The sequence below is a fragment of the Dermochelys coriacea genome, chromosome 7 (genome assembly GCF_009764565.3).
Source record: "Dermochelys coriacea isolate rDerCor1 chromosome 7, rDerCor1.pri.v4, whole genome shotgun sequence".
NCBI classification, from domain to species: Eukaryota; Metazoa; Chordata; order Testudines; family Dermochelyidae; genus Dermochelys; species Dermochelys coriacea.
Window position 1 is genome coordinate 836,261 of NC_050074.1, and position 20,756 is coordinate 857,016.

The window sequence follows — 20,756 nt, forward strand, 5'->3', positions numbered from 1 at the left end:
CGGGTCCGCCTGACGTCACAGTGCCCGGGCCCCCGCCCCCGCGTCGCCATGGAGACCGCACCACAGCGGGGCGCTCGAGACCGGCGGGGCAGGGTCCGTGCGGGGATTGGGGGCGCGATAGAGGGCGGGGGGGGCCCATGGGGCTGGCTACAAGGCCCTAGTTCTGGCCCCATGTGGTCTGTGGTCGTGCCATGGCCGGGGCTGTCAGGCTGCTGAGCCCCCCTGGCTCCGCTCGCTTGGCCACAGGTGGGTAGGGGGCTTTGCCCCATGCGTGACTGGGCTTGGCCCTTGCCCTGGGGGCGGGTGCCCTGGGGGCGGCGCCCTGGGAGCGGGTGCCCTGGGGGCGGGTGCCCTGGGGGTGGCGCCCTGGGAGCGGGTGCCCTGGGAGCGGGTGCCCTGGGGGTGGCGCCCTGGGAGCGGGCGCCCTGGGAGCGGGTGCCCTGGGGGTGGCGCCCTGGGAGCGGGTGCCCTGGGAGCGGGTGCCCTGGGGGTGGCGCCCTGGGGGCGGGTGCCCTGGGGGTGGCGCCCTGGGGGCGGGTGCCCTGGGGGTGGCGCCCTGGGAGCGGGTGCCATGGGGGCGGGTGCCCTGGGGGTGGCGCCCTGGGAGCGGGTGCCCTGGGGGCGGGTGCCCTGGGGGTGGCGCCCTGGGAGCGGGTGCCCTGGGGGCGGGTGCCCTGGGGGTGGCGCCCTGGGAGCGGGTGCCCTGGGAGCGGGTGCCCTGGGGGTGGCGCCCTGGGAGCGGGTGCCCTGGGGGTGGCGCCCTGGGAGCGGGCGCCCTGGGAGCGGGTGCCCTGGGGGTGGCGCCCTGGGGGCGGGTGCCCTGGGGGTGGCGCCCTGGGAGCGGGTGCCCTGGGGGTGGCGCCCTAGGAGCGGGTGCCCTGGGAGCGGGTGCCCTGGGGGTGGCGCCCTGGGAGCGGGTGCCCTGGGGGTGGCACCCTGGGAGCGGGTGCCCTGGGAGCGGGCGCCCTGGGAGCGGGTGCCCTGGGGGCGGGCGCCCTGGGAGCGGGTGCCCTGGGGGTGGCGCCCTGGGAGCGGGCGCCCTGGGAGCAGGTGCCCTGGGGGTGGCGCCCTGGGAGCGGGCGCCCTGGGAGCGGGTGCCCTGGGGTGGCGCCCTGGGAGCGGGTGCCCTGGGGGTGGCGCCCTGGGAGCGGGCGCCCTGGGAGCGGGTGCCCTGGGGGCGGGCGCCCTGGGAGCGGGTGCCCTGGGGGTGGCGCCCTGGGAGCGGGCGCCCTGGGAGCGGGTGCCCTGGGGGTGGCGCCCTGGGAGCGGGGGCCCTGGGGGTGGCGCCTGGGAGGCGGCCCTGGGAGCGGGGTGCCCTGGGGGTGGCGCCCTGGGGGCGGGTGCCCTGGGGGTGGCGCCCTGGGCGCGGGTGCCCTGGGGGTGGCGCCCTAGGAGCGGGTGCCCTGGGAGCGGGTGCCCTGGGGGTGGCGCCCTGGGAGCGGGTGCCCTGGGGGTGGCACCCTGGGAGCGGGCGCCCTGGGAGCGGGTGCCCTGGGAGCGGGTGCCCTGGGGGTGGCGCCCTGGGAGCGGGCGCCCTGGGAGCGGGTGCCCTGGGGGTGGCGCCCTGGGAGCGGGTGCCCTGGGAGCGGGTGCCCTGGGGGTGGCGCCCTGGGGGCGGGTGCCCTGGGGGTGGCGCCCTGGGAGCGGGTGCCCTGGGGGTGGCGCCCTAGGGAGCGGGTGCCCTGGGAGCGGGGTGCCCTGGGGTGGCGCCCTGGGAGCGGGTGCCCTGGGGGTGGCACCCTGGGAGCGGGTGCCCTGGAGCGGGCGCCCTGGGAGCGGGTGCCCTGGGGGCGGCGCCCTGGGAGCGGGTGCCCTGGGGTGGCGCCCTAGGAGCGGTGCCCTGGGAGCGGGTGCCCTGGGGCGGCGCCCTGGGAGCGGGTGCCCTGGGGCGGGTGCCCTGGGGGTGGCGCCCTGGGAGCGGGTGCCCTGGGGCGGGTGCCCTGGGGGTGGCGCCCTGGGAGCGGGTGCCCTGGGGGCGGTGCCCTGGGGGTGGCGCCCTGGGAGCGGGTGCCCTGGGAGCGGGTGCCCTGGGGTGGCGCCCTGGAGCGGGTGCCCTGGGGGTGGCGCCCTGGGAGCGGGCGCCCTGGGAGCGGGTGCCCTGGGGGTGGCGCCCTGGGGGCGGGTGCCCTGGGGTGGCGCCCTGGGAGCGGGTGCCCTGGGGTGGCGCCCTAGGAGCGGGTGCCCTGGGAGCGGGTGCCCTGGGGGGTGGCGCCCTGGGAGCGGGTGCCCTGGGGGTGGCACCCTGGGAGCGGTGCCCTGGGAGCGGGCGCCTGGGAGGCGGGTGCCCTGGGGGCGGGCGCCCTGGGAGCGGGTGCCCTGGGGTGGCGCCCTGGGAGCGGGCGCCCTGGGAGCAGGTGCCCTGGGGGTGGCGCCCTGGGAGCGGGCGCCCTGGGAGCGGGTGCCCTGGGGGTGGCGCCCTGGGAGCGGGTGCCCTGGGGGTGGCGCCCTGGGAGCGGGCGCCCTGGGAGCGGGTGCCCTGGGGGCGGGCGCCCTGGGAGCGGGTGCCCTGGGGGTGGCGCCCTGGGAGCGGGCGCCCTGGGAGCGGGTGCCCTGGGGGTGGCGCCCTGGGAGCGGGTGCCCTGGGGGTGGCGCCCTGGGAGCGGGCGCCCTGGGAGCGGGTGCCCTGGGGGTGGCGCCCTGGGGGCGGGTGCCCTGGGGTGGCGCCCTGGGAGCGGGTGCCCTGGGGTGGCGCCCTAGGAGCGGGTGCCCTGGGAGCGGGTGCCCTGGGGGTGGCGCCCTGGGAGCGGGTGCCCTGGGGGTGGCACCCTGGGAGCGGGAGCCCTGGGAGCGGGTGCCCTGGGAGCGGGTGCCCTGGGGGTGGCGCCCTGGGAGCGGGCGCCCTGGGAGCGGGTGCCCGGGGGTGGCGCCCTGGAGCGGGTGCCCTGGGAGCGGGTGCCCTGGGGGTGGCGCCCTGGGGGCGGGTGCCCTGGGGGTGGCGCCCTGGGAGCGGGTGCCCTGGGGTGGCGCCCTAGGAGCGGGTGCCCTGGGAGCGGGGTGCCCTGGGGTGGCGCCCTGGGAGCGGGTGCCCTGGGGGTGGCGCCCTGGGAGCGGGTGCCCTGGGAGCGGGCGCCCTGGGAGCGGGTGCCCTGGGGGCGGGCGCCCTGGGAGCGGGTGCCCTGGGGGTGGCGCCCTAGGAGCGGGTGCCCTGGGAGCGGGTGCCCTGGGGGTGGCGCCCTGGGAGCGGGTGCCCTGGGGGTGGCACCCTGGGAGCGGGCGCCCTGGGAGCGGGTGCCCTGGGGGTGGCGCCCTGGGGGCGGGTGCCCTGGGGGCGGGCGCCCTGGGAGCGGGCGCCCTGGGAGCGGGTGCCCTGGGGGCGGGTGCCCTGGGAGCGGGTGCCCTGGGGGTGGCGCCCTGGGAGCGGGTGCCCTGGGGGCGGGTGCCCTGGGGGTGGCGCCCTGGGAGCGGGTGCCCTGGGGGCGGGTGCCCTGGGGGTGCGCCTGGGGGCGGGCGCCCTGGGAGCGGTGCCCTGGGGGCGGGTGCCCTGGGGTGGCGCCCTGGGAGCGGGTGCCCTGGGAGCGGGGTGCCCTGGGGGGTGGCGCCCTGGGAGCGGGTGCCCTGGGGGTGGCACCCTGGGAGCGGGCGCCCTGGGAGCGGGTGCCCTGGGGGTGGCGCCCTGGGGGCGGGTGCCCTGGGGGCGGGCGCCCTGGGAGCGGGCGCCCTGGGAGCGGGTGCCCTGGGGGCGGGTGCCCTGGGAGCGGGTGCCCTGGGGGGTGGCGCCCTGGGAGCGGGTGCCCTGGGGGCGGGTGCCCTGGGGGTGGCGCCCTGGGAGCGGGTGCCCTGGGAGCGGGTGCCCTGGGGGTGGCGCCCTGGGAGCGGGTGCCCTGGGAGCGGGTGCCCTGGGGGTGGCGCCCTGGGAGCGGGTGCCCTGGGGGTGGCGCCCTAGGAGCGGGTGCCCTGGGAGCGGGTGCCCTGGGGGTGGCGCCCTGGGAGCGGGTGCCCTGGGGGGTGGCACCCTGGGAGCAGGTGCCCTGGGAGCGGGTGCCCTGGGGGTGGCGCCCTGGGAGCGGGCGCCCTGGGAGCGGGTGCCCTGGGGGTGGCGCCCTGGGAGCGGGTGCCCTGGGGGTGGCGCCCTGGGAGCGGGTGCCCTGGGGGCGGGTGCCCTGGGGGTGGCGCCCTGGGAGCAGGTGCCCTGGGAGCGGGTGCCCTGGGGGTGGCGCCCTGGGAGCGGGTGCCCTGGGGGCGGGTGCCCTGGGGGTGGCGCCCTGGGAGCGGGTGCCCTGGGAGCGGGTGCCCTGGGGGTGGCGCCCTGGGAGCGGGCGCCCTGGGAGCGGGTGCCCTGGGGGTGGCGCCCTGGGGGCGGGTGCCCTGGGGGTGGCGCCCTGGGAGCGGGTGCCCTGGGGGTGGCGCCCTAGGAGCGGGTGCCCTGGGAGCGGGTGCCCTGGGGGTGGCGCCCTGGGAGCGGGTGCCCTGGGAGCGGGTGCCCTGGGGGTGGCGCCCTGGGAGCGGGTGCCCTGGGGGCGGGTGCCCTGGGGGTGGCGCCCTGGGAGCGGGTGCCCTGGGAGCGGGTGCCCTGGGGGTGGCGCCCTGGGAGCGGGTGCCCTGGGGGCGGGTGCCCTGGGGGTGGCGCCCTGGGAGCGGGTGCCCTGGGGGTGGCGCCCTGGGAGCGGGTGCCCTGGGAGCGGGTGCCCTGGGGGTGGCGCCCTGGGAGCGGGTGCCCTGGGAGCGGGTGCCCTGGGGGTGGCGCCCTGGGAGCGGGTGCCCTGGGAGCGGGTGCCCTGGGGGTGGCGCCCTGGCCTCCGCTGGAAGGGTGTGTTTGGGTCTCAGTCTGCACAGGGGCCACGTGGGGGTTTTTGGGAGCGTCGACAGGTCGCCAGGGGCCCTGGCTCTCGCTGGTGGGACGCAAGGAGGCGCAGCTGCAGCAGTTTCTCCTTCTCCGTCTCAGGTGGCTGGCTGGGAGCTGAGCCATGCTGGCAGAGCCGGGCTGTCCAAGAGGCTACGCAAAGAGCAACCGGCCCCATGGATTCCCAGGTGAGGGGAGCTGGGGGTTGCTGAGCAGAGGAGGCGCTATCGGGGGGCTCTTTACAGCTCTGGGAAGCAGGGAGGCGAACGGCCCCTCCCACCTGCTCAGCCAGGCCCCAAGTCAGGGCTGCCGGAGACGAGCAGCAGCCCCCGAGAGCCCCGCTCAAGGACTGCGAGGCAGTGACTGTGTAGGACTCAGGACTGCAGGGTTGTTCTGACTCTGCCACCCACCAGCTGTCTGGTCTTGGGCAAAGCCCCCACCCCCTGTGTGCCTCAGTTTCCCCATCTGGAGACTGCTGAGCCTGAACTCAGTAATGTCTGTCAGGAGCTCTGAGCTGGGCAGGTGGCACTAACCAAATGTAGGGGCATCGACATCATGCTCAGCAGGGTCAGTCCAAGCCATTTGGGCCTGAGACCGGCCTTAGCAGGAGCATAGGACACCCCCAGACCACTCCGTCCAGCCCCTCCCACAGAGACAATGGCAGCCATTGGAGCCTGCTGTGGGCTCCATGCACCCTGGCAGGTTCCTCACAGAGGCTCGGTGCGTGAGGGCCTGGCCCTGATGTGCTGCTCCCCTGGCCGAATGCAGGCACTGACAGCGAGGGGGACGCTGGCACAGAGAAGGCAGCTCTGCTCCCTGCCCGCCACAAGGGCCCTGCTGCCCCTGGCCCCAGGAGACAGCGGCAGGAAGGTAGGAGCCCTGCAGCTGGTCCAAGCCAACGCTTCTCTCTGCCCTCCCTGCCCCTTTTCTTTGGCGCACCTGGCTGCCATGGCTAGTCCCTGCAGCAGAGCAACCCCAGGCATGCAGGGCATGGCCTGGGCCAGCCCAAGGCACGTGGGCTCCCAGTGGAAGCACGCAGGGTCTGGCACCAGGGGAGAGTGTCCCTGGCTTGGTCCCTTTCCCCACCCTGGAGAGAACCGCTGTCTGACCAAGAGCTCCCCATGCTGCCCACTGCGGGGGGGCGTGCCTCAGCCTATGAACGCCTATAGCCTGTCCTGGGGGCTCTTCCTCGGCACATGACCTACCCAGGGCTGGCAACACAGAGGGGACCATTGCCCAGCCTCCTGGCTAGCGGCACTGCCGGGAGCCAATCCCCCTTCCTCCAGGGCCCCCGAAGCAGCAGAAAGAGCAGAGTGCCATGGGAGAGGGCCCCCTGAGCATGTGGCCTGGCAGGCATGCAGGCAGCAGCTAGCCACTGGGGCTCCAGAACTTGGAGTGGGACTAGCAGAGCTGGCGCTGGGCTGTTCTCCCATTCCAGGGCTCACAGCCCCTCCGAGCGAGGGGCGCACTCGGCGCAGCAGCGGCTGCTACCCTCTCAACCCAAAGCGCCTCAAGCAGGCCAGGCTGCACGTGGAGAGAGCCGTCAAGGTGAGGGGCTGTCCACTCTGCCCCACCTGCAGCCCATCTTCTCCCCAGGAGCGCCCACCTTCCCTCTCCCCCAGGCCTTGCCTGCCCCTCCCCGGCCTGCCCCTCCCCACCGACCCAGCCTGTCCCTCCCCAGCCCCCCCCATTTGTCTGCCCCTCACTGCCTCCCCCTGGGCTCTGCCTGCCCCTCCCTGTCTCCCCCCATCCTGCCTGCCCCTCCCCCGCTTCCCCTCCCTCCGGCCCTACCTGCCCCAGCAAAGTCTCACATGCCCTTGTCCCCCATGTCCTCCCCTGTCACGGAGTCCCCAGCCAAGTCCATCTTGGGACTCCTGGGCCAGATGCCTTGGATTCCCTCTCTTCCGTTCCCCCAAGCCGACTGTCTAGCTTCCAGCTACCCGATCTCAGACACCCCCTCTTGCCCCTTCTCCTTCTCTTTGTCTTGCTTCCCGGGCAAAAGGTGTCACCTGGTTGCACCCCCCTGTCACAGAGTCCCCTGGCGATGCTCTGGAGCTGCTCCCTACAAAACCAGGCAGGACTCTGGGGGAGTCGCCTCTCTGGGAGCAGCCTGTCTGCAGGACCCACAGCTCACCTGGCTTCCCCCTTCCTGGGTCTGACCTCGGAGCATTCAGCATCCCCTGTCCCATCGTGCGCTTCCCACAGCAAGTCTGCCCAGGTGGGGTCCTGGGGAAATGAGAGGGTCCTGCCCCCTAACTCCACAGTCAGACGTGACTCTCCATCAGCCAGTAAAACAAAGTTTATTATATGACAGGAATATGGTCTAAAACAGAGCTTGTAGGTACAGAGAACAGGACCCCTCAGTCAGGTCCATCTTGGGGGGCAGGGAGGCCACAGCCCCAGCTGAGTCTCCCTCCATTTCCCCAGCCAGCCCCAAACTGACTCCCCCTCCAGCCCCTCCTCCTCTGGGCTTTGTCCCTTTCCCAGGCCAGGAGGGCACCTGATTCCTTTGTTCTCCAACCCTTTAGCTCTCACCTTGCAGGGGGGAAAGGCCCAGGCCATCAGTGGCCAGGAAACAGGGTGTCGGCCATTCTCTGTGTCCAGACCCCTGCCCACACCTGCCCTCTAGGGCTCTGCAACGATCATACACCCTTATCCCACCCCCTAGATACTTAAGAACTGCCTAGGGGAAACTGAGGCACCCCCACACTACTCAGAGGAAACATTAAGAACAGTCTTGCTTCCTCACACCTGGCTCCTGGGTCTCTGATTACACAGCTGCAAACATGGGCAATCTCACCTGCCCCGAGGGCCTCAGCAAAATCACACACCTAGTTCCCACCACTGCAGTATTAGTGCAGCACACAGGGAAACTGAGGTACACACAGGATTGGTATAGGACAGTAGGACTCACATGCAACATAACAAGAAAAATAAAACCCCACTTGGTCACACACCCCCACAGGCTTCACATGCCCTTGGCCTCCCTCCTGTCCCCCCAGCCCTCCACATCCCTCCCACCCTGAGGCCTCACATGTCCCAGCCGTCCCCCATCACAGGCCTTGTGTGGCCCTGCCTGCCTGAGCTCTGTCTGACCCCCTGGGGTGCCTGTCCTGCATATCCATGCTAAGGGAGTCCAGGGCTCGGGCTGGACCCTGTTGTGTGGAGCGTTCAGCATCCTTCCCCTCCAGGAAAGAAAGATCTTCATGCTACATGGCCCGTACCCCGTGATCCGGAGCCTGTTGCGTGGCCGGGGCTGGGTGGAGAAGAAGGACCCCAAGGTGGCCTGTCGACGGGAACGAACACCCAACAGCGAGGAGGATGGGGAGGGGGATGACAGCAACGGCGCTGAGGAGGGTGAGAGCTGGGCACGTGGAGGGGCCCGACAAAGGGGCACCTCCCAGGGCAGATCTTCCCTCTCCCAGTGCCAGGGCTCTCCAGGGCAGGTCCCTGCTCAGGCCAAGGTCTCGCTGGGGGCAGCAAGCTCAGGGGAGCATAGCCCAGGAGGAGGGACAGCCTGGGCCCTGGCCCTAAGGAGACTGCTGGAGAATCATGACAGCTTGTTGTAGGGTGGATCCAGATTCTGACATACGCTTCGCCCGGTCCCGGGAGTGCCCCAAGCCTGGCAGGTCCCCAGGGAGTACCCCAGCCCTGCCAGGTTCCCCCAGCCCTGTCCCTGGGAGTGCCCCAGCCCTGCCAGGTCCCCCAGCCCTTTCCCCGGGAGTGTCCCAGCCCTTCCAGGTCCCCCCATCCCTGTCCCCGGGAGTGCCCCAGGCCTGGCAGGTCCCCCGGAGGAGTGTCCCAGCCCTCCCAGGTCCCCCCATCCCTGGCCCCGGGAGTGCCCCAGCCCTGCCAAGTTCCCCCAGCCCTATCCCCGGGAGTGCCCCACCCCTGCCGGGTCCCCCCATCCCTGTCCCCAGGAGTGCCCCAGGCCTAGCAGGTCCCCCAGATGAGTGTCCCAGACCTGCCAAGTCCCCCCACCACTGTTCGCGGGAGTACCCCAGCCCTGCCAGGTCCCCCCATCCCTTTCCCCGGGAGTGTCCCAGCCCTTCCAGGTCCCCCCATCCCTGTCCCCGGGAGTGCCCCAGACCTGCCAAGTTACCCCAGCCCTGTTCCCGGGAGTGCCCCAGCCCTGCCAAGTTCCCCCATCCCTCTCCCTGCGAGTGCCCCAGCCCTGCCAGGTCCCCCCATCCCTGTCCCCGGGAGTGCGCCAGCCCTTCCAGGTCCCCCCATCCCTGTCCGCGGGAGTGCCCCAGCCCTTCCAGGTCCCCCCATCCCTGACCACAGGAGTGCCCCAGCCCTGCCAGGTCCCCCCATCCCTGTCCACGGGAGTGCGCCAGCCCTACCAGGTTCCCCCATCACTGTCCCTGGGAGTGCCCCAGGCCTGGCAGGTCCCCAGGGAGTGTCCCAGCCCTTCCAGGTCCCCCCAACCCTGTCCCTGGGAGTGCCCCAGGCCTGGCAGGTCCCCAGGGAGTGTCCCAGCCCTTCCAGGTCCCCCCATCCCTGTCCCCGGGAGTGCGCCAGCCCTGCCAGTTCCCGCATCCCTGTCCTCGGGAGTGCCCCAGACCTGCCAAGTTCCCCCAGCCCTGTCCCCGGGAGTGCCCCAGCCCTGCCAGTTCCACCCATCCCTGTCCCCGGGAGTGCCCCAGCCCTACCAGGTTCCCCCATCCCTCTCCCCGCGAGTGCCCCAGCCCTGCCAGGTCCCCCCATCCCTGTCCCTGGGAGTGCCCCAGCCCTGCCAGGTCCCCCCATCCCTGTTCCCGGGAGTGCCCCAGCCCTGCCAGGTCCCCCCATCCCTGTCCCCGGGAGTGCGCCAGCCCTACCAGGTCCCCCCATCCCTGGTCCCGGGACTGCCCCAGCCCTGCCAAGTCCCCGCAACCCTGTCCCCGGGAGTGCGCCAGCCCTGCCAGGTCCCCCCATCCCTTTCCCCGGGAGTGCGCCAGCCCTGCCAGGTCCCCCCATCCCTGTCCCCGGGAGTGCGCCAGCCCTGCCAGGTCCCCCCATCCCTGTCCCTGGGAGTGTGCCAGCCCTGCCAGGTCCCCCCATCCCTTTCCCTGGGAGTGTCCCAGCCCTTCCAGGTACCCCCATCCCTGTTCCCGCGAGTGCCCCAGCTCTGCCAGGTCCCCCCATCCCTGTCCCCGGGTGTGCCCCAGCCCTGCCAGGTCCCCCCATCCCTTTCCCTGGGAGTGTCCCAGCCCTTCCAGGTACCCCCATCCCTGTTCCCGAGAGTGCCCCAGACGTCCCAAGTTCCCCCATCCCTGTCCCCGGGAGTGCCCCAGCCCTGCCAGGTTCCCCCATCCCTCTCCCCGCGAGTGCCCCAGCCATGCCAGGTCCCCCCATCCCTGTTCCCGGGAGTGCCCCAGCCCTGCCAGGTCCCCCCATCCCTGTTCCCGGGAGTGCGCCAGCCCTACCAGGTTCCCCCATCCCTCTCCCCGCGAGTGCCCCAGCCCTGCCAGGTACCCACATCCCTGTTCCCGGGAGTGCCCCAGCCCTTCCAGGTCCCCCCAGCCCTGTCCCCGGGAGTGCCCCAGCCCTGCCAGGTCCCCCCATCCCTGTCCCCAGGAGTACACCAGCCATGGCAGGTCCCCCCATCCCTCTCCCCGCGAGTGCCCCAGCCATGCCAGGTCTCCCCAGCCCTGTCCCCGGGAGTGCCCCAGCCCTGCCAGGTTCCCCCATCCCTCTCCCTGTGAATGCCCCAGCCCTGCCAGGTCCCCCCATCCCTGTCCCCGGGAGTGCCCCAGCCCTGCCAGGTCCCCCCATCCCTGCCCCCGGGAGTGCGCCAGCCCTACCAGGTTCCCCCAGCCCTGTTACCGGGAGTGCGCCAGCCCTCCCAAGTCCCCCCAACCCTGTCCCCGGGAGTGCCCCACACCTGCCAAGTCCCCCCAACCCTGTCCCCGGGAGTGCCCCAGCCCTGACAGGTCCCCCCATCCCTGTCCCCGGGAGTACCCCAGCCATGGCAGGTCCCCCCATCCCTGGTCCCGGGAGTGCCCCAGCCCTGCCAGTTCCCCCCATCCCTGTCCCCGGGAGTGCGCCAGCCCTGCCAGGTCCCCCCATCCCTGTTCCCGGGAGTGCCCCAGCCCTGCCAGGTCCCCCCATCCCTGTCCCCGGAAGAGCCCCAGCCCTGCCAGGTCCCCCCAGCCCTGTCCCCGGGAGTGCGCCAGCCCTGCCAGTTTCCCCGATCCCTGTTCCCGGGAGTGCCCCATCCCTACCAGGTTCCCCCATCCCTCTCCCCGCGAGTGCCCCAGCCCTGCCAGGTCCCCCCATCCCTGTCCCTGGGAGTGCCCCAGCCCTGCCAGGTCCCCCCATCCCTGTTCCCGGGAGTGCCCCAGCCCTGCCAGGTCCCCCCATCCCTGACCCCGGGAGTGCGCCAGCCCTACCAGGTCCCCCCATCCCTGGTCCCGGGACTGCCCCAGCCCTGCCAAGTCCCCCCAACCCTGTCCCCGGGAGTGCGCCAGCCCTGCCAGGTCCCCCCATCCCTTTCCCCGGGAGTGCGCCAGCCCTGCCAGGTCCCCCCATCCCTGTCCCCGGGAGTGCGCCAGCCCTGCCAGGTCCCCCCATCCCTGTCCCTGGGAGTGTGCCAGCCCTGCCAGGTCCCCACATCCCTCTTCCCGCGAGTGCCCTAGCTCTGCCAGGTCCCCCCATCCCTGTCCCCGGGTGTGCCCCAGCCCTGCCAGGTCCCCCCATCCCTTTCCCTGGGAGTGTCCCAGCCCTTCCAGGTACCCCATCCCTGTTCCCGAGGAGTGCCCCAGACGTCCCAAGTTCCCCATCCCTGTCCCCGGGAGTGCCCCAGCCCTGCCAGGTTCCCCCATCCCTCTCCCCGCGAGTGCCCCAGCCATGCCAGGTCCCCCCATCCCTGTTCCCGGGAGTGCCCCAGCCCTGCCAGGTCCCCCCATCCCTGTTCCCGGGAGTGCGCCAGCCCTACCAGGTTCCCCCATCCCTCTCCCCGCGAGTGCCCCAGCCCTGCCAGGTACCCACATCCCTGTTCCCGGGAGTGCCCCAGCCCTTCCAGGTCCCCCCAGCCCTGTCCCCGGGAGTGCCCCAGCCCTGCCAGGTCCCCCCATCCCTGTCCCCAGGAGTACACCAGCCATGGCAGGTCCCCCCATCCCTGGTCCCGGGAGTGCCCCAGCCCTGCCAGGTCTCCCCAGCCCTGTCCCCGGGAGTGCCCCAGCCCTGCCAGGTCCCCCCATCCCTGCCCCCGGGAGTGCGCCAGCCCTACCAGGTTCCCCCAGCCCTGTTACCGGGAGTGCGCCAGCCCTCCCAAGTCCCCCCAACCCTGTCCCCGGGAGTGCCCCACACCTGCCAAGTCCCCCCAACCCTGTCCCCGGGAGTGCCCCAGCCCTGACAGGTCCCCCCATCCCTGTCCCCGGGAGTACCCCAGCCATGGCAGGTCCCCCCATCCCTGGTCCCGGGAGTGCCCCAGCCCTGCCAGTTCCCCCCCATCCCTGTCCCCGGAGTGCGCCAGCCCTGCCAGGTCCCCCCATCCCTGTTCCCGGGAGTGCCCCAGCCCTGCCAGGTCCCCCCATCCCTGTCCCCGGGAGTGCGCCAGCCCTGCCAAGTCCCCCCATCCTTGTCCCTGGGAGTGTCCCAGCCCTGCCAGGTCCCCCCATCCCTGTCCCCGGAAGAGCCCCAGCCCTGCCAGGTCCCCCCAGCCCTGTCCCCGGGAGTGCGCCAGCCCTGCCAGTTTCCCCGATCCCTGTTCCCGGGAGTGCCCCATCCCTGCCAGTTCCCCCCATCCCTTTGCCTGGGAGTGTCCAAGCCCTTCCAGGTCCCCCCATCCCTGTCCCCGGGAGTGCCCCAGCCCTTCCAGGTCCCCCCATCCCTGTCCCCGGGAGTGCACCAGCCCTGCCAGGTCCCCCCATCCCTGTCCCCGGGAGTGCGCCAGCCCTGCCAGGTCCCCACATCCCTCTTCCCGTGAGTGCCCCAGCCCTGCCAGTTTCCCCCATCCCTTTCCCCGCGAGTGCCCCAGCCCTGCCAGTTTCCCCCATCCCTTTCCCTGGGAGTGCGCCAGCCCTTCCAGTTTCCCCCATCCCTTTCCCTGGGAGTGCGCCAGCCCTTCCAGGTCCCCCCATCCCTGTTCCCGGGAGTGCCCCAGCCCTGCCAGGTCCCCCCATCCTTGTCCCCGGGAGTTCGCCAGCCCTGCCAAGTCCCCCCATCCTTGTCCCTGGGAGTGTCCCAGCCCTGCCAGGTCCCCCCATCCCTGTCCCCGAAGAGCCCCAGCCCTGCCAGGTCCCCCCAGCCCTGTCCCCGGGAGTGCGCCAGCCCTGCCAGTTTCCCCCATCCCTGTTCCCGGGAGTGCCCCAGCCCTGCCAGTTCCCCCCATCCCTGTCCCCTGGACTGCCCCAGCCCTGCCAGGTCCTCCCATCCCTTTGCCTGGGAGTGCCCCAGCCCTGCCAGGTCCCCCCATCCCTGTCCCTGGGAGTGCCCCAGACCTTCCAAGTCCCCCCATCCCTGTCCCCGGGAGTGCGCCAGACCTACCAGGTCCCCCCATCCCTGTTCCCGGGAGTGCCCCAGCCCTGCCAGGTCCCCCCATCCCTGTCCCCGGGAGTGCGCCAGCCCTGCCAAGTCCCCCCATCCTTGTCCCCGGGAGTGTCCCAGCTCTGCCAGGTTCCCCCAGCCCTGTCCCCGAGACTGTCCCAGCCCTGCCAGGTCCCCCCAGCCCTGTCCCCGGGAGTGCGCCAGCCCTTCCAGTTTCCCCCATCCCTGTTCCCGGGAGTGCCCCAGCCCTGCCGGTTCCCCCCATCCCTGTCCCCGGGAGTGCGCCAGCCCTACCAGGTTCCCCCAGCCCTTTTCCCGGGAGTGCCCAAACTCTGCCAAGTCCCCCCATCCCTGTCCCTGGGAGTGCCCCACACTTGCCAAGTTCCCCCAGCCCGGTCCCCGGGAGTGCCTCAGCCCTGCCAGGTCCCCCCATCCCTGTCCCCAGGAGTGCCCCAGCCATGCCAGGTCCCCCCATCCCTGGTCCCGGGAATGCCCCAGCCCTGCCAGGTCCCCACATCCCTGGTCCCGGGAGTGCCCCAGCCCTGCCAGTTCCCCCCATCCCTGTCCCCGGGAGTGCCCCAGCCCTGCCAGGTCCCCCCATCCCTGTCCCCGGGAGTGCACCAGCCCTGCCAAGTCCCCTCATCCCTGTCCCTGGGAGTGCGCCAGCCCTGCCAGGTCCCCACATCCCTCTTCCCGTGAATGTCCCAGCCCTCCCAGTTTCCCCCATCCCTTTCCCCGCGAATGCCCCAGCCCTTCCAGGTCCCCCCATCCCTGTCCCCGGGAGTGCCCCAGCCCTGCCAGGTCCCCCCATCCCTGTCCCCGGGAGTGCGCCAGCCCTGCCAGGTCCCCACATCCCTCTTCCCGTGAGTGCCCCAGCCCTGCCAGTTTCCCCCATCCCTTTCCCTGGGAGTGCGCCAGCCCTACCGGGTCCCTCCATCCCTGTTCCCGGGAGTGCCCCAGCCCTGCCAAGTCCCCCCATCCTTGTCCCCGGGAGTGTCCCAGCCCTGCCAGGTCCCCCCAACCCTGTCCCCGGGAGTGCGCCAGCCCTGCCAGTTTCCCCCATCCCTGTTCCCGGGAGTGCCCCAGCCCTGCCAGGTCCCCACATCCCTCTTCCCGTGAGTGCCCCAGCCCTGCCAGTTTCCCCCATCCCTTTCCCTGGGAGTGCGCCAGCCCTACCAGGTCCCCCCATCCCTGTCCCCGGGAGTGCGCCAGCCCTGCCAAGTCCCCTCATCCCTGCCCCCGGGAGTGCGCCAGCCCTACCAGGTTCCCCCAGCCCTGTTACCGGGAGTGCGCCAGCCCTACCAGGTCCCCCCATCCCTGTTCCCGGGAGTGCCCCAGCCCTACCAGGTTCCCCCATCCCTGTCTCCGTGAGTGCGCCAGCCCTACCAGGTTCCCCCAGCCCTGTTCCCGGGAGTGCCCGAACTCTGCCGAGTCCCCCCATCCCTGTCCCTGGGAGTGCCCCAGACCTGCCAAGTTCCCCCATCCCTGTCCCTGGGAGTGCACCAGCTCTGCCAGGTCCTCCCATCCCTGTCCCCAGGAGCAACCCAGTCCCGCCAGGTCCCCGGGAGCGTGTGGGTCCCAAGATCAGAATACTCAGCAGCCTGGGCCATCGAGCGCTGTGCCCGGGGCAGCGGTGCACTGGCCTCCCTCTGGCTCTTGCTCTTCTTCCCCAGACGAGGACAAGGAAGAGGAGGAACAGGATGATGAGCCTGATGGCACCTACGACCTCATGGTTAGTTTGGGGGTGGAAGAGCCCAGGCCACCCCATCTCCCTGCACTCTCTGGCACAGGGGGAAGGTCAGCCTCACAAGACCCTCCACACAGAATTGCCCGCTGAAAGTAGTGTGTCCAGGCCGGGGCAGAGCGCGGGGGTGGGGTAGGCTGACCGGATGTCCTGATTTTATAGGGCCAGTCCTGATTTTGGGGTCTTTTTTTCATATAAGTTCCTATTACCCCCACCCCCTGTCCTGATTTTTCACATTTGCTGTCTGGTCATCCTAGAAGGGTGGGGGCAGGGCAGGTGACTTTCAGGCGGGGGCAGGGCGGGGGTGGCCCCTTGGAGTTGTCTGGCTGAGGAGCTTGGTGAGGCTAGCGCTGGGCTCTGCTGGACCCTTGGCTTCTGGAGTTGAGGGCTGGCACGTCCAGTGGCTGGGCCATGTGCTGCGCTGCCCCGTCCCTCGCAGACAGCTGCTGGGCACAGCCCGGGCCTGTCTGCACCGCGGAGGCTCTGGGTGCCCCGGTGTTTGGCCTGCTGAGAAAGCCTAGGCAGGACAGACCCGGCCGTGTGCCCCGGTCTTCCCCGGCCCCTCACACCATCCCCTCTCCCATGGGCAGTCGCGGCTGGTTCGCAACCAGACGCCCTATTTCATCTGGACAAACCGGCGAGACGCCATCGACTGCCGCTTCCTGCGCAAGGAGCAGGTGATGAACCACTACGCCAAGGCGGGCTCCTTCACCACCAAGGTGAGCGCAGGGCGTCCAGCCTGGGGGTCCCACCACCAACCTCGCCGGGGTGGCAGGGCGTGGGACTGGGGCCTGCATAGGGAGCGGGTGCACACATGGCCCTGGGTGGGCGAGGAGAGGCGGGGGTCATGCAGGGGGCAGTCCCCGGCCGTGAGGGCCCGGAGGACCGAGCTCTGTTCTCTCCCAGGTGGGGCTGTGTCTGAACCTGCGGAACCTGCCTTGGTTCGACCAGGCTGATGCCAACACCTTCTTCCCCCGCTGCTACCGGCTGGGTGCCGAGGATGAGAAGCACGCCTTCATCGGTGAGCGCTGCCCTGCGCTGGGGGGCGTATAGCCCCAGGGAGGGGTGGCTCCCAGCTGACCCCGGGGAGGCAGAGGGCCGTCCGAGTGATGGGGGGGCTCCCAGCTGACCCCGGGGAGGCAGAGGGCCGTCCGGGTGATGGGGGGGCTCCCAGCTGACCCCGGGGAGGCAGAGGGCCGTCCGAGTGATGGGGGGGCTCCCAGCTGACCCCAGGGAGGCAGAGGGCCGTCCGGGTGATGGGGGGGCTCCCAGCTGACCCTGGGGAGGCAGAGGGCTGTCCGAGTGATGGGGGGGCTCCCAGCTGACCCCGGAGAGGCAGAGGGCTGTCTGGGTGAGGGGGGGCTCTCAGCTGACCCCGGGGAGGCAGAGGGCTGTCTAGGGTGAGGGGGGGCTCTCAGCTGACCCCGGGGAGGCAGAGGGCTGTCTAGGGTGAGGGGGGGCTCTCAGCTGACCCTGGGGAGGCAGAGGGCGGTCCAGGGTGAGGGGGGGCTCCCAGCTGACCCCGGGGAGGCAGAGGGCTGTCCGGGTGATGGGGGGCTCCCAGCTGACCCCAGGGAGGCAGAGGGCTGTCCAGGGTGAGGGGGGCTCTCAGATGACTCTGGGGAGGCAGAGGGCGGTCCAGGGTGAGGGGGGGCTCCTAGCTGACCCTGGGGAGGCAGAGGGCTGTCCAGGGTGAGGGGGGGCTCTCAGATGACTCTGGGGAGGCAGAGGGCGGTCCAGGGTGAGGGGGGGCTCCTAGCTGACCCCAGGGAGGCAGAGGGCTGTCCGGGTGATGTGGGGGCTCCCAGCTGATCCCAGGGAGGCAGAGGGCTGTCCGGGTGATGGGGGGGCTCCCAGCTGACCCCGGGGAGGCAGAGGGCTGTCTGGGGTGAGGGGGGACTCCTAGCTGACCCCGGGGAGGCAGCGGGCTGTCCAGGGTGCTGGAGGGGCTCTCAGCTGACCCCGGGGGTCAGGGGCTCCTCACCTGCCCCAACGGGCCCATTCTGCAAATTGAGCCATCTTCCTGAAAATCCAGCCTCCTTTGCCCCCGACTTAGTCCCCCCCGAATCTTTGCACTCCCCATGGCCCCACCTCGCTCTGGGGCCTGGCCACCAGTGGTGGTGACGCCATCTCTTGCAGAGGATTTCTGGCTCACCGCCGCCCGGAGCATCCTCAAAGTGGTGGTGAAAAGGTCCTGGAGCGCAGCTTCCTGTGGGGCTGGGGTGGCGGCAGCTTCTAGCGCACAGGGGCCCATGAAGGCCGGTGAGCCCGCAGGTAGGTGCCGGACAGGAGAGCTGAGTGCACGGGGGGACGAGTGGGTCATGGCCCCACTGCTGAACCCATCTGCTTTACTCAGAGGGCAACAGCCCTGCCCAGCCTTTGGGGAGGCAGCCCCAGCTCATTCCCTCACCTCTGGGCTACACCACTGCCATCCTCCCACCACCCCCACTGCCGCTGGTCCCCGCCACCGCCCCACCGTCTCCACCACCCCCGCTGCCGCCGGTCCCCCCATCCCCCCACTGATCCTCCCACTGTCTCCACCACCCCCACTGCCGCCGGTCCCCTCCATCCCCCCACTATCTCTACCACCACCGCCCCCACTGCCGCCAGTCCCCATCATCCCCCCACCGTCTCCCCACTGATCCCCCCACCGTCTCCCCCACCACCACCGGTCCCCGCCATCCCCCCACTGTCTCCACCACGCCCACCCCCACTGCTGCCGGTCCTCCCACCGATCCCCCCACTGTCTCCACTACCCCCACCCCCACTGCCACTGGTCCACTCCATCCCCCCACTGATCCCCCCACCGTCTCTACCACCACCGCCCCCACTGCCGCCAGTCCCCGCCATCCCCCCACCGTCTCTACCACCACCGCCCCCACTGCCACCAGTCCCTGCCATCCCCCCACTGTCTCTACCACCACTGCCCAGCCCCTGTAGGCGACTTGGGACATCCCCCCACCTGGTGACTCCCTGCTGTGCTGTCAGCAGCTGTGGCCCAGATGCAGGCAGGAGGGCAGGGTTATGTGCTGGAGCACGGGGGAAGGTCGGTGCAGACCCCACGGGAGGGAGATGCCCCTTAGCCGGAATCTGCTGTGCTCCCGAGAGTCCCAGGGCTCGCCGGCAGCACCCACCCACACGATGCACCCTCTGTGCAATGCCATGAGCCCTGCCAGCTGGCTCGCTCTCCCCCATGCAGAGTCCCCAAGAGGGACTGGCGGGAAGAAGGGCAGCCCTCTGCCACCGCAGCTCATCAAAACGGCCCTGCAGGCCTGCGAGGAGCACCTGAGCACCCTGACACACCAGGATATCGACAGGGAGCCCGAGTCCCCTCTGTGCATGATGGGGGCACGCTGTGGGGACTTCCTGCGCGCCTACTACCAGGTGGTTCAGTAAGTGCTGCGGGGCGGTGCCTGGGGGAGGGAGGCAGAGCTCACCTGCCCTGCTCTGAGTTGGGCTGTCTGACTGCAGTGAAGGAGCACTCCTGGACCAGCTGGGCTCCTATGTCGAAGAGTGCGAGCACTTCCTGCAGCGCCTGGCTGAGGTGCTCCCACAGCTGGAGATGGAGGGGGACCGCAATATCTGGATTGTGAAGCCGGGAGCCAAGTCACGGGGCAGAGGTAAGGCCCGGTCCTGCCGCCATGGAGAATGGGGACGGACCCACTTCCCCTGCTGCATTTGGGGAGCTGCTGGGACCTGCCTGGCCAAAGCCAGAATCATAGAATATCAGGGTTGGAAGGGACCTCAGGCAATCATCTAGTCCAGCCCCCTGCTCAAAGCAGGACCAATCCCCAATTTTTGCCCCAGATCCCTAAATGGCCCCCTCAAGGATTGAACTCACAATCCTGGGTTTAGCAGGCCAATGCTCAAACCACTGAAATCCCCATCCTGCCTGCAAGGGAGCCTGGCACTGAGACACTGGCAAAGCAATGGGTACGACCTCCCCCAAACCAATCTCCCAGCCTGCCCTTTGCCTGAACAGCCAGTGGGGCAGCCCTGTGCTTTGCTGTGGGGCCTTTTCACTCTCTGCGGGAGGCTCTGGGCTCCCTTTGGCCCTGACTGCAGCCTGTGTGCTGCTCTAGCTGTGTGCAGTCTGGGGCAGGTCCACTCCCCACATGCTGTGTGTCATGGGGTAGCTGGGCTCGCCCCCAGGAATCATCTGCATGGACCGCCTGGAGGAGATGCTGAAGCTGGTGGATTGCGACCCCATGATCGTGAAGGACGGCAAGTGGGTGGTGCAGAAATACATCGAGAAACCCCTGCTCATCCACGGCACCAAGTTCGACCTGCGGCAGTGGTTCCTGGTGACGGACTGGAACCCGCTCACCATCTGGTTCTACCAAGACAGCTACCTCCGCTTCTGCACACAGCCCTTCTCCCTGCACAACCTGGACACGTGAGTGCAAGGCCCCAGGTGAGGGCAGTGTGGGGCTGGCAGTGTGCAGCTGTGGGCACTGAGCCCCTTTCTCTTGGTCCCAGCTCCATCCACCTGTGCAATAACTCCATCCAGAGGCACTACGAGAACTCACTGAGCCGCCACCCACAGCTGCCCCCTGACAACATGTGGTCATCACATCAGTTCCAGGCCCATCTGCAGCAGGTGGGGACGGCGGGTGCCTGGCAGGAGGTGATCGTCCCGGGCATGAAGGCGGCCATCATCCACGCCATGCAGACCTCCCAGGACGTGGTGGAGTTCCGCAAGAGCAGCTTCGAGCTGTATGGGGCAGACTTCATGTTTGGGGAGAATTGCCAACCCTGGCTGATCGAGATAAACGCCAGCCCCACCATGGCAGCCTCCACGGCCGTGACCAGCCAGCTGTGTGCCAGCGTGCAAGAGGACACGCTCCGCGTGGTCATTGACCGTAAGCACGACCACAGCTGCCACACGGGAGCCTTCGAGCTCATCTACAAGCAGGTGAGTCCCCAGCAGCCTGCACGGACCAGCTGAGCTGGGGCCTGGAGAGCACCCAGTGGGAGCCCAACTCTGCATGGACCAGCTGATCTGGGAGTCCAGTTCCAAACAGACCGGCTGAGCTGAGAGGGGGCTGAGAGAGTGCCTGGGGAGAACCCAGCCCTGCATGGACCAGCTGAGCTGGGACAGGGCCTGGAGAGCACCCAGGGGGAGCCCAGCCCCAAACAGAATAGCTGAGCTGGGAGGGGACCCAGACAACGCCCACAGGGAGCCCAACTCTGCATGGACCAGCTGAGCTGCAAGGGGGCCCAGAGAGCACCCGGGGAGAGGCCAGCCCCAGGGCTGGGGACAGCAGTCCCACTAAGCATAGGCCCAGCCAGGGGCAGGCTTGGCCCCAATGTGGCTGTGGGGCTGTCCCCCAACCCCACCAGCAGGGACTGGTGAGGGGCTCAGTAGGGGGAACTCTCTCCTTGGGGTCAGTGCTGCCCCATGGGCACTAGAGGGTTCTGTGCTGCTGCAGGGACCAGCCTTAAGTCCTATCCACCTGTGTCGGGGAGTGAGCCCTGTTGCCTGACCTTGTCCCGCCTAGGGGCCTCTCAGAACGTCCCGGGGACTGTGTGCTGCTTGTCACTGCCTGCACAGCGGCCACACGCCACCCTGGTACTGGGGTCTTTCCCTGTCCCTTCCCAGAGTGGGAGAGCACCTAACGGCCACCCAGGGGCCTTAAACTAATCCAAAGGCAGCAGCCCAGCCCAGCAGGGCACCTGTGCCCTGGCCCCAGCAGCCCTGCGGGCACTCCTGGACCTGGCAGGGCCGCGGGGCTCTGCACTGAGCACTCTCCTGCC

At 70.8% G+C, this 20,756-nt stretch overlaps 1 protein-coding gene across 16 annotated transcripts in view; it reads left to right on the forward strand.

The window, feature by feature from the left end:
* Positions 1 to 20,756, forward strand: part of LOC119858334 (tubulin monoglycylase TTLL3) — a 23,720-nt gene continuing 2,964 nt past the window's right edge. For 2 of the 16 annotated variants that reach the window (XM_043519236.1, XM_043519227.1), the window contains exons 1-13: positions 1 to 112; positions 4,882 to 4,971; positions 5,552 to 5,650; positions 6,219 to 6,328; positions 7,972 to 8,137; positions 14,929 to 14,987; positions 15,590 to 15,718; positions 15,906 to 16,020; positions 17,073 to 17,273; positions 18,199 to 18,391; positions 18,471 to 18,619; positions 19,152 to 19,395; positions 19,479 to 19,914. In XM_043519236.1, coding sequence (XP_043375171.1) covers positions 4,905 to 4,971; positions 5,552 to 5,650; positions 6,219 to 6,328; positions 7,972 to 8,137; positions 14,929 to 14,987; positions 15,590 to 15,718; positions 15,906 to 16,020; positions 17,073 to 17,273; positions 18,199 to 18,391; positions 18,471 to 18,619; positions 19,152 to 19,395; positions 19,479 to 19,914 — 1,968 coding nt within the window. In that variant the 5' untranslated portion in view covers positions 1 to 112; positions 4,882 to 4,904. Of the gene's footprint in view, positions 113 to 4,881; positions 4,972 to 5,548; positions 5,651 to 6,218; positions 6,329 to 7,865; positions 7,870 to 7,971; positions 8,481 to 13,829; positions 13,847 to 14,561; positions 14,603 to 14,812; positions 14,988 to 15,589; positions 15,719 to 15,905; positions 16,021 to 17,072; positions 17,274 to 17,922; positions 18,392 to 18,470; positions 18,620 to 19,151; positions 19,396 to 19,478; positions 19,915 to 20,756 lie in introns of those variants that run through there. The other 14 variants (XM_043519229.1, XM_043519228.1, XM_043519237.1 and 11 more) reach the window with 14 other exon arrangements.